The 15,000-nt window shown below is 34.4% G+C and overlaps 1 protein-coding gene across 2 annotated transcripts in view; it reads right to left on the bottom strand.

Moving 5' to 3' along the window:
* Positions 1–3,149: 3,149 nt before the first annotated feature.
* Positions 3,150–15,000, bottom strand: part of LOC144963784 (sperm flagellar protein 1-like) — a 50,726-nt gene continuing 38,875 nt past the window's right edge. Inside the window, exons 2-7 of one of the 2 annotated variants that reach the window (XM_078897720.1) lie at positions 14,311–14,422; positions 12,598–12,815; positions 11,681–11,801; positions 9,839–9,868; positions 4,665–4,776; positions 3,150–3,613 (exon numbers count right to left, since the gene is read on the bottom strand). In XM_078897720.1, coding sequence (XP_078753846.1) covers positions 3,488–3,613; positions 4,665–4,776; positions 9,839–9,868; positions 11,681–11,801; positions 12,598–12,815; positions 14,311–14,422 — 719 coding nt within the window. In that variant the 3' untranslated portion in view covers positions 3,150–3,487. The remainder of the gene's footprint in view (positions 3,614–4,664; positions 4,777–9,838; positions 9,869–11,680; positions 11,802–12,597; positions 12,816–14,310; positions 14,423–15,000) is intronic. The other variant, XM_078897721.1, reaches the window with a different exon arrangement.

The raw sequence follows: 15,000 nt of genomic DNA, 5'->3' as shown, positions 1-15,000 counted from the left end.
AATAGTAATGGTATGCTCTTAGAAAAAAAAAATCATATTTACAATTTTTAATAATGAAACTGTATATGAGGCAATGATAAAAAATTGGTAATTCTTTTTGTAAATAATCCTATTGATTACGAAGAGAAAAAAAAATACCAGATCATTACCTTTATAAATGATTAATGAACTGCTAGCGATTGGTTTGTGGGGATGTTATTTAACATAGGAGTGGAGATAAAAGATTTGATGTCTTGTATATTGTGAAAACTAAATTATGCTTGAGAGGTTTGATTGAAATAAAAATTCTATTTTAAAAAATTCAAATGAGAAAGAAATCATCTCGGTTATCTAAGATGCATAGGCTTATGACAAGATAAACATTAATTCTGAAAATTAGAAACCTATGCTATTTTAAAACAAGTATTTATAAATGCATTTCTTATACCATTCTTTTAGGTTGGGCTAAACGAAATTTTTGTGTATCGGATAGGCTACATATTTCAAACAATGCAACCCCACAAACCTCGTGTCATTGACAAATTAAGAAGCAGGCACTGGTGTAATATATCGATCTGAAAAACTGTGTACGAAATAGTGCCAGACATTTCAAACAAGTCAACCACACAAACCTCGTGTCATTGACAAATTAAGAAGCGGGGACTGGTGTAAAATGTATATCTGAAAAAGTGTGCACGAAGCAGTACCAGACAAAGCATAGAGATAATAGAATAAGAAAAAAAAACATCCCAAAACTTAGCCTTTCTCGAGTGAGGAGGCAGACTGATTTTTTTTTTCTTGTAATGTTCTCTCTGCTTTGTCCGGCACTGTTTCATACACACTTTTTTTCAAACATTATGTAAAACCATAAATTGTGATCCAACGACTCGAAATGATATTACGTCGGGGTAAATCAAATACCAAAATGAGATTTTAAACTGGAAATGACAAGAGATGTGACTTTTTATAGTTTAAATTATATTCATTCTTATCAAGAAAACATAAAAACTAAATATAATTCTAAGATCTGTGGGTAAAAATTCAATTTTTACAATTTAAATATCACAGCTATCTCGCGAGAGAGAGAGAGAGAGAGAGAGAGAGAGAGAGAGAGAGAGAGACGGAGGTCGAGTGAATTTGGGAGGTGTGAGAGATCTTTACTTGTGTTTTGTCTTTTTAAACTTTGTGTTAATTTATTTATATGTATGTAATTTTATTTTACCTTTTTATGATTTGGTCAATTATTATTTTTTAATTCATTAGTCAATAGCAATACCAAATGGAAATTCCCAGAAAAGGATGAATAGAGTTCATATTATCTTATCTTATTTGATCTTATCTTATCTTTACACCGTTTAGAGAAGATGGGTAAAAATATCAACTATGAGACCAGATTTTATGTTCAGTCGTGGCATCTACAACAAATCATTTTCAAACAACTGTCTTCAAAATAACATCGTCACCATCCCTGTATAAGTCGAAATAATCACATGTAAGGAATTCAGCTTGAAGCAACTAGGGGCTATCAACTATCGCTCATTTCCTTACTGCTTGCTTTGGGATATAAACCAACACACCACAACAACGCAGTTAAAACACAATCAATTTAGGATTACTCATTGGTCACAAATGAGGGGAAATAGTCATATCGGAAGAGAAGCAGGTTCTCTTATCAAATCAGAAAAGTAGGAAAAAGAGGCACTTACGTTAATGATACATGAGATGAAACTAGCAGAGAAGTGTTTGAAGACAAATGAGAAGAAAACATAAAACGCTTGCCTAACCCTACCCGAGTTCAATTATCACCATCGCAATAGTTCATATGTGACCCAGCGCCTCAAGGCGGTATCATGTCGGGATAAACAAGATACGAGATTGCCAAAATAACCAGAACTGTGAGAATTTAGTTGTTTTTTTTTTCAGTTTCAGAAATCATACCGTTTGCCATCAATAAAACCTATAAACTTCACTCAACTTGCTTATTTTCCACTATAAATTAAAGTTTGAGTAGCTAAGTCACTTCGACCTAATTCCGTTTCGAGGCGGTAGGGCACATATTTTCTTTTGTCTTTTGGCGCCTCTTCTATTTTCATTTCAATGGCAATAAACTCAGATAGGCTACGAAAACACAAAACCATGGCCGAGCCCAGTAAAAATATTTTGCTCATGGTTATATTCTTCTTCTATCATTAGATAGATAATGAGTTTCTTAGACGATTGAATCGAGTACATTAATATTCAAACATTTTCTCTCACGATACCATGATCATCGTTGAGGACATCCCAGAAAAAAGGAAAGATATCAAAGTTGTTAAGTGTTAACATAATTTCATGAATAAGTAACTTAATTCTATAAATCACTTGTTTACGTAGAACAGAAAACTCGTCTCAATTTTAATACCATACAGATTATCAAGTGTTGATAAGTAACTACACGTAAAAAAACAATACACAGCAAAATTATTTATGAAAAAAATCAGTAACGCAACAAAATACAATGAAATGTCTTTTGTGAACCATACATAATACTCTTTTTCATTATCAACACAAAACAATTATCCATTGGTTACCCATCGCTTCAAAACGGTATTATGTTGGATTGACTTGCATGCCTAATAAGGAATTTATATTTTTAAAATATCAGACTTATGTTGTATTGATATGTTTTATTGAGGAGAATGATTATAGATTTTTAGAGCGCTAAAAATTAAATTTTGATTTGTTGTACCAATTTAACAGTACTTCGACTTTTCATCATCTAGATCATACCAACATAATACCGTTTTTATAGGAAATGTGACATTTATACATAAAAACCTATAAAAGCATTTAAGTATCAAAAATACAATAAGTTATTTTGTTAAGATGGAAAGTATGGAATACATGAGTGATTATGGAATTATAATAAAACAGACCTGCCACCTATTGCAAACAATTCGTCGAATCACGAAATTATGACTCCAATTCCAGATCTTCATGAGCATCTTTTAGTCATTAAAACATTTTTTAAAAATAAGGGTTGATGCCAGCCTACATAATTTTAATAAATAACAATGTGAAATTGAATGTAAGCGTCAAGTTAAAGTACGAAAACAGATAAAATGGTTGTTTCGGGTTTCCCCTTTATCAACAAAACAGGATGAATGAAACACTACAGACGAATGAGATTTATCTCATTCGTCTCTAGTGTCATTCATCCTGTTTTGTTGATAAAGGGGAAACCCGAAACAACCATTTTATCTGTTTTCGTACTTTAAATTAAAGCTTACATTCAATTTCACATTGTTATTTATTTCTTAGAACTTCGAGCAGTAACATTTACATTACATAATTTTAGTGATTTTTGGGTGTTATTTAATCTGTGTGGGGTAGATTGTCAATTATTAAAGTTAACTAAAGCGACTACAAAATGTTTATCTCCTGAAAATTACGAATGTTTAAATTGTTAAGTTGGCAGGTCTGATATAATGAGATGATGTTTTGTAGAAATGTAGATATGTCCAACTGTTCAAAGGTTTCCGTACTGTGCTATCTTGATAGCTTGGATGTGATTCATGCGACTTTCAAGATCTTCAATGCGGACGTCTTTCAAATGAAGCAATTGTTCCATTCGCTTTAGTTTGGCGTTCAAAATCTGGATGTGATAAAGGATAATAATATAACAGAAAATGAGCGTGTGTCTTTTTTAATATAATAATAATAATCATCATCATCATTATCATCATCATCATCATCATCATCATCATCATCATCATCATCATCATTATAATTAAAATCCCACTGCTACTACTACTACTACTACTACTACTACTAATAATAATAATAATAATAATAATAATAATAATAATAATAATAATAATAATAATAATAATAATAATAATAATAATGAAAAGAAGAAAAAAATGATAATAATATAGGATTCATGAATTCTCGTGCTTTGTTTACCTACGTTTTTCCCAGTCGTTGGACAAGCTTGTAAATACTCGATGGATAAATAGTTCGGATTAAATAAAGCAATAGAACAATAATTATTATATCGTACCCCTCAAATAATTGTGATATGATTATATCTGATTCAATACACTTGTTTTTAAAATTTAAAGTCTAGCTATATCTATTTTTCCATAAATTGTTCTATTGATTTAATATCATTACGCTTTGCTAACAAAGAAGAGCGGTAGAATACACACGTCACTTTATTTAAATGTATTCTCATTAGTGCCGATCAACACAGTTATAAAGCATAAGCACTCGTACACACAACAAATAGTAGGGGAATTTATTAGATCTTTTAAAAAAAATAAATTGTGCAAATTAGGGTAGAAAGCATAAAAATTACATGTATTCTAAAGCATAAAAAAATCTTACAATTTATGCTATAGATCTAGAGCCACTCTGAGATATCGGTTTGAGCCTAGGTACTGGTTATTTTGTTTCTTTTAATAAGTTTCTATAAGTATCCATCTTATTGGTCTTGGTAGCCTGTATGCAAATATTTTAGGCTTTTTACCCGAATTTGCACGGTTTCAGCCGAATCCACCCCCCCCCCCCCCCCCCCCCCCACACACACACACTTAAACATATTAACAGACTCGATAACTTTAATGAAAAAGACGACCCTGATACTATCAACAAACCGAAAGAAAAAAAAAAGAATAAATGTATCCAATAATTGAGACACCAACCTGAATGGTTTCGTCCTTAGCCATACACTCCAATTCTTTTTCTTCAAGAAGATTCCTAGATACATTATCTGTCACTGGGGCGACTGTCACTATTGGTCTGGATGCATAAGAACTGTTAAAAAAATATCAAGGTAATAAATTAGGGAGAAGCACTTGTGTATGACACAAATCCGAAAAATATGTATGAAATAGTGCCAGAAAAAGCAGACCGGTAATCAGGAGGTCAGGGGTTCAATCCCCTATGAAAGCAGGCTTATTATTATTTCTTTTATGGATGGGTTTGTTTGGGGTTTTTCTCCAAGTTTGTTCTTTCTGATCTGGCATACACCATTTCATATTAAGAAGGGGGAAAAGCCGGAAAAGTGAGTGGAGCAGTTACTAATGTTGATATTAACAAGATATAAAATATGTAGATAATTTCTGAAAGACTATAATGCTATACCCAGAAAAAACACCTTTTTAATATTGTTGCAGAAAATTTGTCCTTCAAATATCGACCGATTAAAATGACTCACATCTTGTCAAAATCTCCCAACACTTGGACTTCCCCTCATTTTAATCGACTGATATTTGAAGGACGATTTAAAAAATACTCTACAGCAATGATGAGAGTAAAATCCCCGACCCTGCTGCTTAAACTCACTAAACTAAACTAGAGCATGTATATAGCGCAATATCCACTTTACGTGCTCAAAGCGCTTTACAAAGGGTCCCTGACCAACAGCAACACTTAACATGTAGAACGAGATGTGACGCTTGTTAGCGATATTACAATTTTTTTCCGACATAGACAACTCTGTTGAACGGCCAGGTACTCATTTTACACCTGAGTACGGTAAGAGAATGTGAGTAAAAAGCCTTTTCCACGGACTCGACTATACGCCGTTCAGAGCGAGTCTCGAGACGTGGACCATCCCATCCGAAGGCGAGTTTCATACCACAAGACCATAGAACCTAAATAAATAAATCTACCATTATTTTCTATATATTTATATTTTGGGATTGGTTTGTTTTTTTTTTTTTTTGTTTTTGTCGTGCACTGTTTCATACACACTTTTACAGATCTTTATCTTACATCGATGCCTGCCTCCTATTTATATTTAATTCCATTATAACAATAGCTTGAAGTCGAACAATTGAAATCAATTATGCTTCATAAACAAAGGAAAAAATGAAAGGGTTATTCAAGTACATAAACCAAATTTTACTTCAAGGATTGTAGTCAGGTCTGATAGCCGAACACAATTATGGCCTTGTTTTGACATTGTTGTAATGGACAATAGTTAGCGTTGGATTGCGAGTATTTCCATTATAACACTAGGTCCTTAACAATTAATAGAGTTCAACAGTCGTGACGTCACTTCCCTCTTCATGAGCATAGTAACTTAGTAACTGGTTCTCAACTATCGGAACAATGGCGGACGCCCTTATGAAATCCGTCTCCGACGAGCATAAAAGTGTATAATTAGGAGAAAAACATAAATCTGATCATGTTTTGACTTTTATAAATTCTGATCACATGACATGTAGTAGTAGTTTCTTATGGTTACACCTCCAAGTGAACCGTTTCACTCCAGTCCAGGTATTTTTGTCCTCCTTGATGGACGGTATCATAGCCCCCTGGCACGGCTGTGGACGGGCAGTGCAGGACCAAGTGGTCCATATCTTGTTTGGCACCACCACATGCTGTGCACTTGGGCGAATCTCGGTATTCCCAGCGGTACAAGTTTGTCGCTGTCCTGTCGTGTCGGGATCTGATCCTGTTTGCATGTACCCACTGCTTTCTTGTCAGCTCGTGGAATCCCGGCAGTGGTTGGATAGAGGGGTCGTTGATAATTGCGCTCCCCTTTGGCGGGCAGTCAGTCCATTCCTTTCTCCGGGTCTCGGCGATATCGAAATCTTCTAATTTTGAGCCATAAAAAGGTTTCCTTGATTTAAGGCGTGAGGTTTTCGGTGCCATTTCCGTGACTTGTTTGAGCGGTGTTGTGTATAGGATGTTGTCAAGGCGCTCATGTTGTTTTTGTGTTGCTTCTTCTCTACGGAGGTGAGGGGGAGCAATGGCGCTTAAGGTTGGTAGCCATGCTATTGGTGTGGATTTTAGGGCTCCTTGGCGGTTCTCATGGTATCATTAAGTAGAGTGTCCACTTTATGTACATGGGCACTGCGAGTATCCAAACCGGGGCACAGTATTCAGCGACGCTATAGCATAGGGCTAGTGTCGATGTTCTTAGGACTTTTGCAGGGGCTCCCCAGGATTTACCAGCGAGTTTCCGTATGATGTTGTTTCGTCGTTGTAGTTTATGTGCAGTGTTCTCCAGATGGTGTTTATAGGTCAGTGACCTATCCAGAGTGACCCCTATGTATTTTGGGTTTGCATCATAGGGTAGAATGGTGTCATTTGTAGTTACTTTAAGTTGGTCCTTTGATTTTGCATTGTTGAGGTGGAACATGGTTGACACTGTTTTTGTAGTGTTCATCTTCAGGAACCATGTTTTGAAGTATTGGTGTAGAGTGTCTGAATCTTGACTAAGTACTGATTGTATTTCTTGTTTGTTTTTTTTACTTAAAGGCAATGGCTATGTCGTCTGCATATCCAAACTTCAAGGATCTTGTTTTAGGAAGGTCGCTGATGTAGATGTTGAAGAGGCTGGGGGCGAGGACTGATCCCTGTGGGACGCCATTCCTAATCATCCTAGATTTGCTGGTGTTATTACATAGGCATACAGAGAAGCTTCTTTTTCCGGCCATTTTGTTCAGCAGTTTTAGTGTTTTTCTACAGTCTATTATTTTTGACAGTTTAAACATGAGGCCTGTGTGCCAAACAGTATCATATGCAGCTGAGAGATCGATAAATACAGCCCCTGTCTTCATTTTCTGTTCAAATCCTGTTTCTATGTAGGATGTCAGTGCCAGCACTTGTTCTGTAGTATCTCTGTTTGGTCTGAAGCCTGCTTGTTCTGGTGGGATGCTGTTGTCAAATTTAGGAGATAGTCTTGTGAGCATTATTCTCTCTAACAGTTTAAAGAAGCAGCAGAGAAGGGATATTGGTCGCTAGCGAGCTGGATCTTCACATGACATGTGAAAAAGTTCTAGCCAGCATGAAGAAGAAAAAGTACCGAATTTCTTTGTTTAGAACCAAGTTGCTCGCTGCTGGGCGGACGTGACATCAGACTATTGAATCCTATTGGGTTGTCAGACTTTCAAATATTATGTGAACTTCGATTGTACTTATAAGATGTTAAATAAATTCCATTTTATTGTGTCATCGTGTTCTGAATAATATCTTTTTTATGTTTTAAATTACCTACTCGATGAAAACAATGATGTAGTCTTTTTAAAAGGGATAGATTAAAAACTATTTTATTCACAAATTGTTGACTTGCTGTTTTCAATTGATTGGAAGTCATTCAATCATTCAAAAACATATTTTAAAATTAATACCTTTAAGAATAATAAAAAGTGGTTCAGTTTAAGCTTAATGCGATTTCTCAATTGTAATAATATTATAATATATAAAATAATACAATAAATTCCCTTTATTCACCCCTAATGGGAATTTGTATCTTTAGGATCTATTCCAATGGAAGACTGGAATAACCCAGGTGTCAGCCGCAGTGCAGCGCCGCAAAGTGAGCTAAGGCTATGTGGCTTGCTCAAGGTCACACAGCGCGATGGGTAGTCGAACTCGGTACCTTTCATGTACGAAGCAAGCCACGCTGTCCCATAAAAAGCAGCGTATCAGCGCTGACACATAAATGTGATTTTTAGTGTTTATCATTAGGTAGAGGACACAGCCCAGATGCTTGGAATTCTATAAATAGATGAGCATCAAATGCGCAGTTATATAATACTGAAATTGAACTACAGTACTCCGTGAAAGAAAACAAACACGTTTTCAAAGTTTAGCCATAAAACTTGTCCTTCGAATAATGATCGATGAAAATGCCCTCATCACTACCAAACATACATTATATATATATATATATATATATATATATATATATATATATATATATATAATGAGTAAAATCAACTCACATTTTTTCCAACAATACGCCTCTGTGTCGAAAAGGTCGTATTGTTGGACGAAATGTGAGTTGATTTTACTGATTTTATAATGCTCTGAATTGTGAATTTATTGAGCAATGTCAGAACGACAGGAAATCCATCAATGATAATAATAATAATAATAATAATAATAATAATAAGTTTAGTAGTAGTAGTAGTAGTAGTAGTAGTAGTAGTAGTAGTAGTAGTAGTAGTAGTAGTAGTAGTAGTAGTAGTAGTAGTAGTAGTAGTAGTAATAATAATCATAAAAATAATACTCATAAAAATAAAAATAATAATGATAATATATATATATATATATATATATATATATATATATATATATATATACATATATATTGTATACGTCAGGCTCAATTAATCAGAGGTAGAAATTTCTAGCTTAGATGGTACAGTTTGGAAGTAGGCACACTAGCCATGAACAATCTACAATCTACTCACTACAAGACAAGAACATGACAGAGAGACAAAACGACAATCTCTAGATTGAAATCTCAACCCAAACTTGACCAAAGCGGATTAAGTGTGTTAAATTGTTGAAGTAATCACGCATTTTTTTTTAATGTACACATTCATTATATTCAGCATTGGTTTTCCAAGTGGAACAACGACTTAAATAGCCATTTTATTACAACTAAGCTACAAAAAATATTTAACAAAAATGAGTATAACAACTTCAAAAAAGAACAGGAAGAACACATTACTTAACACATCACGTGTGTTTGACCTGAAACAATCAAAATACGAAAAGTTTCGGGTTTAAAATCTTTCTTCGGCCAATAATATCAGTTTTGAGAATTTTGTTATTATAGTTGGTCTTGTTGGTTTTGAGCCCAAGACGTTCCATGCGCTGAATGTTTTGTTTTGTTTTGTTTTGTTTTTGTTGCTTTATTGTTTGTTTGTTTGTTTTTTTGTATTTTTTTTTGTTTTGTTTTTGTTTTTTTTTGTTGTTCTTTTTTTTTTATTGTGGTTTTTTTTTTTTTTGAAGACGTTGTTATAATCATTTTCCTCCAAATTATTTTTTTTACATTCCACAGGTTCTATCTAGCAGCTTATTATTCACTTTGACACAAGCTATACCACAACATGCAATGATAAAATAATACCGGTCATAATGTATGGCTCTTCGATGGCGACTGAAAGGAATAAAATTGAATCTCACTGTTAAAAGAGCTACAACATAGTCATGACAATTAATAAAGAAAAACATTTGTCAATTTCAGTTCATCAAGTAATAATTCGTCTAATCAACATATAAATTTGAATAAAAGACCAAAATTCCAGTTCGATATTTAATTTACGACAACAGAGCGAAATCGCCTAAGACGACTGAAAGAAAAAAGAATTGGTTTTCTTCATGAAAATAGCTTCAGTCTATTCTTAGCAAATGATAGAAGAAAAAAAAAACTTTCGTAAATTTCAGTTCATGTCACTCGTCAAAAGTCAAATTTGAATAAAAGACCAACATTCCATTTTGGAAGCTTTACGGCAGAATTATGAAATTTATATTTACTTATTTAATTAAAAACTTATATTATGTTTACACATATATTTCCACAACACGCGACATCTTCTCCAGTGAAGAAAAGCATCTTCAAGTTAAATCTCTACGATATGGTTTGAATGAATAAATGAAAATGGATACCGAAATTGTATATGTGACCTGTGTCTTAAAACGGTATTATGTCGGGATGAATATAATCGGTAAAAGTGAATTTACAAGTAAAATGTTACGAAATACGAACTGCGGGTCTTTGCAGAGTAAGAAATTGTATTTATTCTCCAGAAAAATAAAGAATAGAAGAAGTAGCCTCCATTTCCATATTTGTATTTACAAATTCAATTTCCAGCAAACAGATCCGCCCGACATAAAACCGTTTTGAGACGGTGGATTACAAAGGTTAAAAATATCAAAATGACAAATTAAATAAGGTGCACCGGTGTAAGACAAGGATGCGAAATTGTGTGAATGAACCGGTGTCAGACAAAGTAAGAGAGAAAAATGCAAGATAAAAACACCCCCCCCCCCCCCCCCCCCCCCCCCCCCCCCGAAAAAAAATAATCTGCATGCCTCGACTAATTAATGTTGGTGCTGAGTCGAGTCAGGCTGATTTTTGGGGTGGTATTTTTCTGGTATTTTTCTCTTTGTTATGTCTGGCACTGTTTCATACACACTTTTTCAGATATTTTTTTAACAATAATATTTTACCTGCCACCTGAAAACCTTATTATGTCGGAGTGGTATAGATTTTTGGGGGTCTCAATAGCTCAATTGGTAGAGCATTTGCTCTACACGCAAAGGGACCGAGATCGTTCCCGGGTGCAGTCGAGATTTTTGGGGTTTTTTTGTTTGTTTTATTTTTGTTTTTTTTTTTTTGTTTTTTTTTTTTTGGGGGGGGTTGTTTTTTTTTCATTTTCTGAAAGAATGTGCTCACCAGAACATTTTAAATCTTTATTTGAGTAAATCGGGTGATTATTCATGAAGTCATGGTCAGATGTATGGGAAAGGTATCCAGCAACTTTTCTCAAATTTCATACTATTTCAACTTGACTAGCTGTAATAAAAAATATTTAGAAGTGAAATTAAGCTTTGATATTTCCCGAAGATGTACAAAAAGGGTCGATCTAATCATTTATGACAAGAACTCATTTTGGATAAAACATTGACCTTCTAACTAAATTTGGCAATAACTCAGTTCAAACCTTTTCACCATCCGACTGATTATGTCATGCAGTGTAACATTTTAGATGTTTAGTTTCTTAAAGTAATGTCACTGTAACTAATTTTACAATCCTGTTCATTTTAACCACAAAATCCATTTTTTTACTTCGGGTTCACCCCGACATAATACCGTTTTGAGGCGATGAGTCACATATTTATGTATATTCAGTCTTGGACACTCTGTGTATAAGAGTAGTTTAAAAAGAAAGTAGATAGCTATACGTACTTTCTCAGGGGGTGTCCGTGAGGTATACTGCCAGAATCCTTTCGACTCCGAGGAGAAACCACTTTGCTTCCTGTGTAAGGGACGAGTTCTGTACCTGTCACTGGTTTAGGGGAGTGGGAAACTGAAATAGAAGAGAAATAATATACTTAAACTGAAAAATTCAGCTGTCACATTATTATCTCTTTTCCTTTTTAAAAAAAATAAGCTCTTATATGTAGCGCGCAACTTCCACTTAATGTGCTCAGAGAGTTTTTCCCCAACCTGCAGTAATACTTAACAATTATGTTTATTTAGACATCGCGCATGTTAGGCGCTATTATATTTCTTTTTTCGACAAGAGACAACGCATTTGACGCCCAGGTACTCATTATACAACCTGAGTACTGTGAGAGAATTAAATAATAATGCACATTTGTCAAACGTCAAAATATTATTATTATTATTATTATTATTATTATTATTATTATTATTATTATTATTATTATTACTATTATTATTATTATTATTATTATTATTATTATTATTATTATTATTATTATTATTATCATCATCATTATTATCATCATTATTATCATTATTATTATTATTATTATTATTATTATTATTATTATCAAAATTAGACGAGATTTGAGCGCGGTATAATGACATATTATTGACAAATTTAACGTATACTAGTGCAATGGCTCATAAATTTGATACAAAACATGAATGCAGACAAAATTCAAAGACACACACACACTCAAGCACACACATACACACGCGAAGTCCCAGGTTTGAGAGCGTTTTACCAAGGTGAGAGTCATTTAATTCGATCGATATTTCAAGGACGAGATTTCTGGCCAAAATTTTTTAATACGTGTTTTCCCAGAATATGGCAGCTAACTAACTGGTCATTGCGTTCAATAATAAAATCTTACGAATGTCAGCATCCGACTCTCCGGCCATATCTTTACTAAGTCCTAAAGAACTCTGTAGCTGTAACGTCTTGATCTTCAACCTGTTGGACCTCTCGATGAATTTGTCAATCTGACCCCTCAACATAATCAACACCCTCTCTATCACTCGCTGCTTGCAGTTGGCCACTGCTCGGATCACATCTTCGGATAGGTCCAGCTCTAGACGTCTCAAAACTCTCCTGAAAAAAAATAACAATATATTAATAATAATAATAATAATAATAATAATAATAATAATAATAATAATAATAATAATAATAATAATAATAATAATAATAATAATAATAATAAGAAGAAGAAGAAGAAGAAGAAGAAGAAGAAGAAGAAGAAGAAGAAGAAGAAGAAGAAGAAGAAATTGAGCTTTTATATAGCGCAATATCCACTAAACGTGCTCAAAGCACTTTACAAGGAGTCCCTGGCCAACAGCAACATTTAACATGTATGACGAGACATGACGCCTTTTAGGCGCTATTACAATTTTTTTTTTTCGGACAGAGACAACACTGTTAACGGCCAGGTACTCATTTTACACCTGAGTACGGTAAGAGAATGTGTAAAGAGCCTTTTCCAAGGACTCAACTATGCGCCGAGCGAGGCTCGAACACAGGACGTTCTGATCCGAAAGCGAGTGTCATACCACTACTAGACCACATAGCCGCGATACTGTCAAATCAATCGACCTGTGTTTCCCACAAACTTTAGCAGGGCGGTCCCCATTTAGCTCCAACTAAACATTAGACTGCCTTTACAACTCTGAGTACCATGAATAGACCCTCGTCTTCTATGACTATCCTGTCCATGAAATAATGAGATCCCGAATTTGGCCCTGACACCGCGATATTGGTATTCTCTTTTTTTTCATCTGGCTTTCTCTATACCCTATATTTCTCATGTGCATGCCACAATTTGGAATTTTCGCTCCTAGCATAACAAACAGAGCACCCTTTTTGCAAACATCTTTGTTTTTATGAAGTTTATCGCTTAAAATTCTGTAAATTGAGGTAGAGGGTGCAGAGACCTCATTTGATATATTCTTGGACTGTTTTTCTCTTGTTTCCCTCAACCACTGTCTTGACAATGGCAATTGATTCATCTCCACAATGTTGTCACTGACCTCCCAGATCTCGATTCATCCTCAACACAAGATCCCCCCTACTTGAAACTCTCCTATCCACATTCTCAACGTAGTAATTGTCGGAAGATGAACTCCAATTTGCGGAGATCAGATTTTGGTCAACGTGCACCTGGATATTGGTGGTTATCTAAAGGCTTTTCTCAAGAAACATACAAAAATAATTATTATTATGATATATGTGGAGAACGATTCTCTAAATTCTGTGACATACTTTATGCTGGAAAAGGTCGAATCTTAACAGCTATAAATTCGAATCCTTCTAAATGAAAATGCCTATGAAAGTTTTCTTAAATGTTCTTTACATGAGCACAATTAATTCTAGTTCTAGACATGGCTTTAGATTTGTAGATTTTACAAGGGGGTGGGGGAGAAAGTTATTTCTAGAACAGACCTCGTATTTTCAGGGTGAAAACATTATGCCTGCCAGCAAAGTTATATATTGTATAGGTTATTGTTATGAAGAAGGAAAAGCAAATAGTGGTACGAGATGAAAATAGTACACAAAAAGGGTTGTTGTTTTAGGCTAATGCAGCACTGACCTGTTTAAAAGGAACCAGTTGTCTATTTTCTGTTTGGTGGAGGCAGCGGGTGTGTAGTTGTGAAGCTCTACGAGTCGGGGGAAGTAATGTTTGATGATCTCAGCCGTCAACACTGGATGGATAGAATATAATATACATTGAATATATTAGATAAGATAATATATACTTAATTGATATGTTACTCATCTGTCGTCGTTATATTAACAAAGATGTATGCATCATTATGAAATAATTCATAAAAAAAACGAAGCTAATATAAGATAAAAGTTACAATAATATATACAGCAGGTACAAGCAAAGCGATAAGAATCGGACATATTGATAGAATAGAATTTGTAAAAATGGATTCGTAATGTGAATAGAATGTTTTTTTAAATATCGACAATATAGAGAAAATAAATAGATATACAAAAAATATCCCTTTATTAATCCCAAAGGGAAATTTGTCTTTAGGGTCTATTCCAAGGGAAGACTGGAATAACCCAGGATTCAGTCCCAGTACAGGGCCGCAAAGTGAAATAGGCAGAAGACATTTTCTCAAGTCCACACTGCCCGACTCCGAGTCAAATTCGGTATCTTTTGTGCGGCTAGGTGGTCTTGTGCTAAAACCCTTACCTTCGGATCGGAAGGTCCTGGATTTGAGTCTGGCACGGTGCATAGTTGAATGCCTGGAAAAGGTTTTTTACTCAC

The sequence above is a fragment of the Berghia stephanieae genome, chromosome 2 (assembly GCF_034508935.2).
Source record: "Berghia stephanieae isolate SIO BIC M18660-M18661 chromosome 2, UCSD_Bste_1.3, whole genome shotgun sequence".
Lineage (NCBI taxonomy): Eukaryota > Metazoa > Mollusca > Gastropoda > Nudibranchia > Aeolidiidae > Berghia > Berghia stephanieae.
Note: the sequence above shows the minus strand (reverse complement) of the source record. Positions and strands in the feature narration are given on the sequence as shown.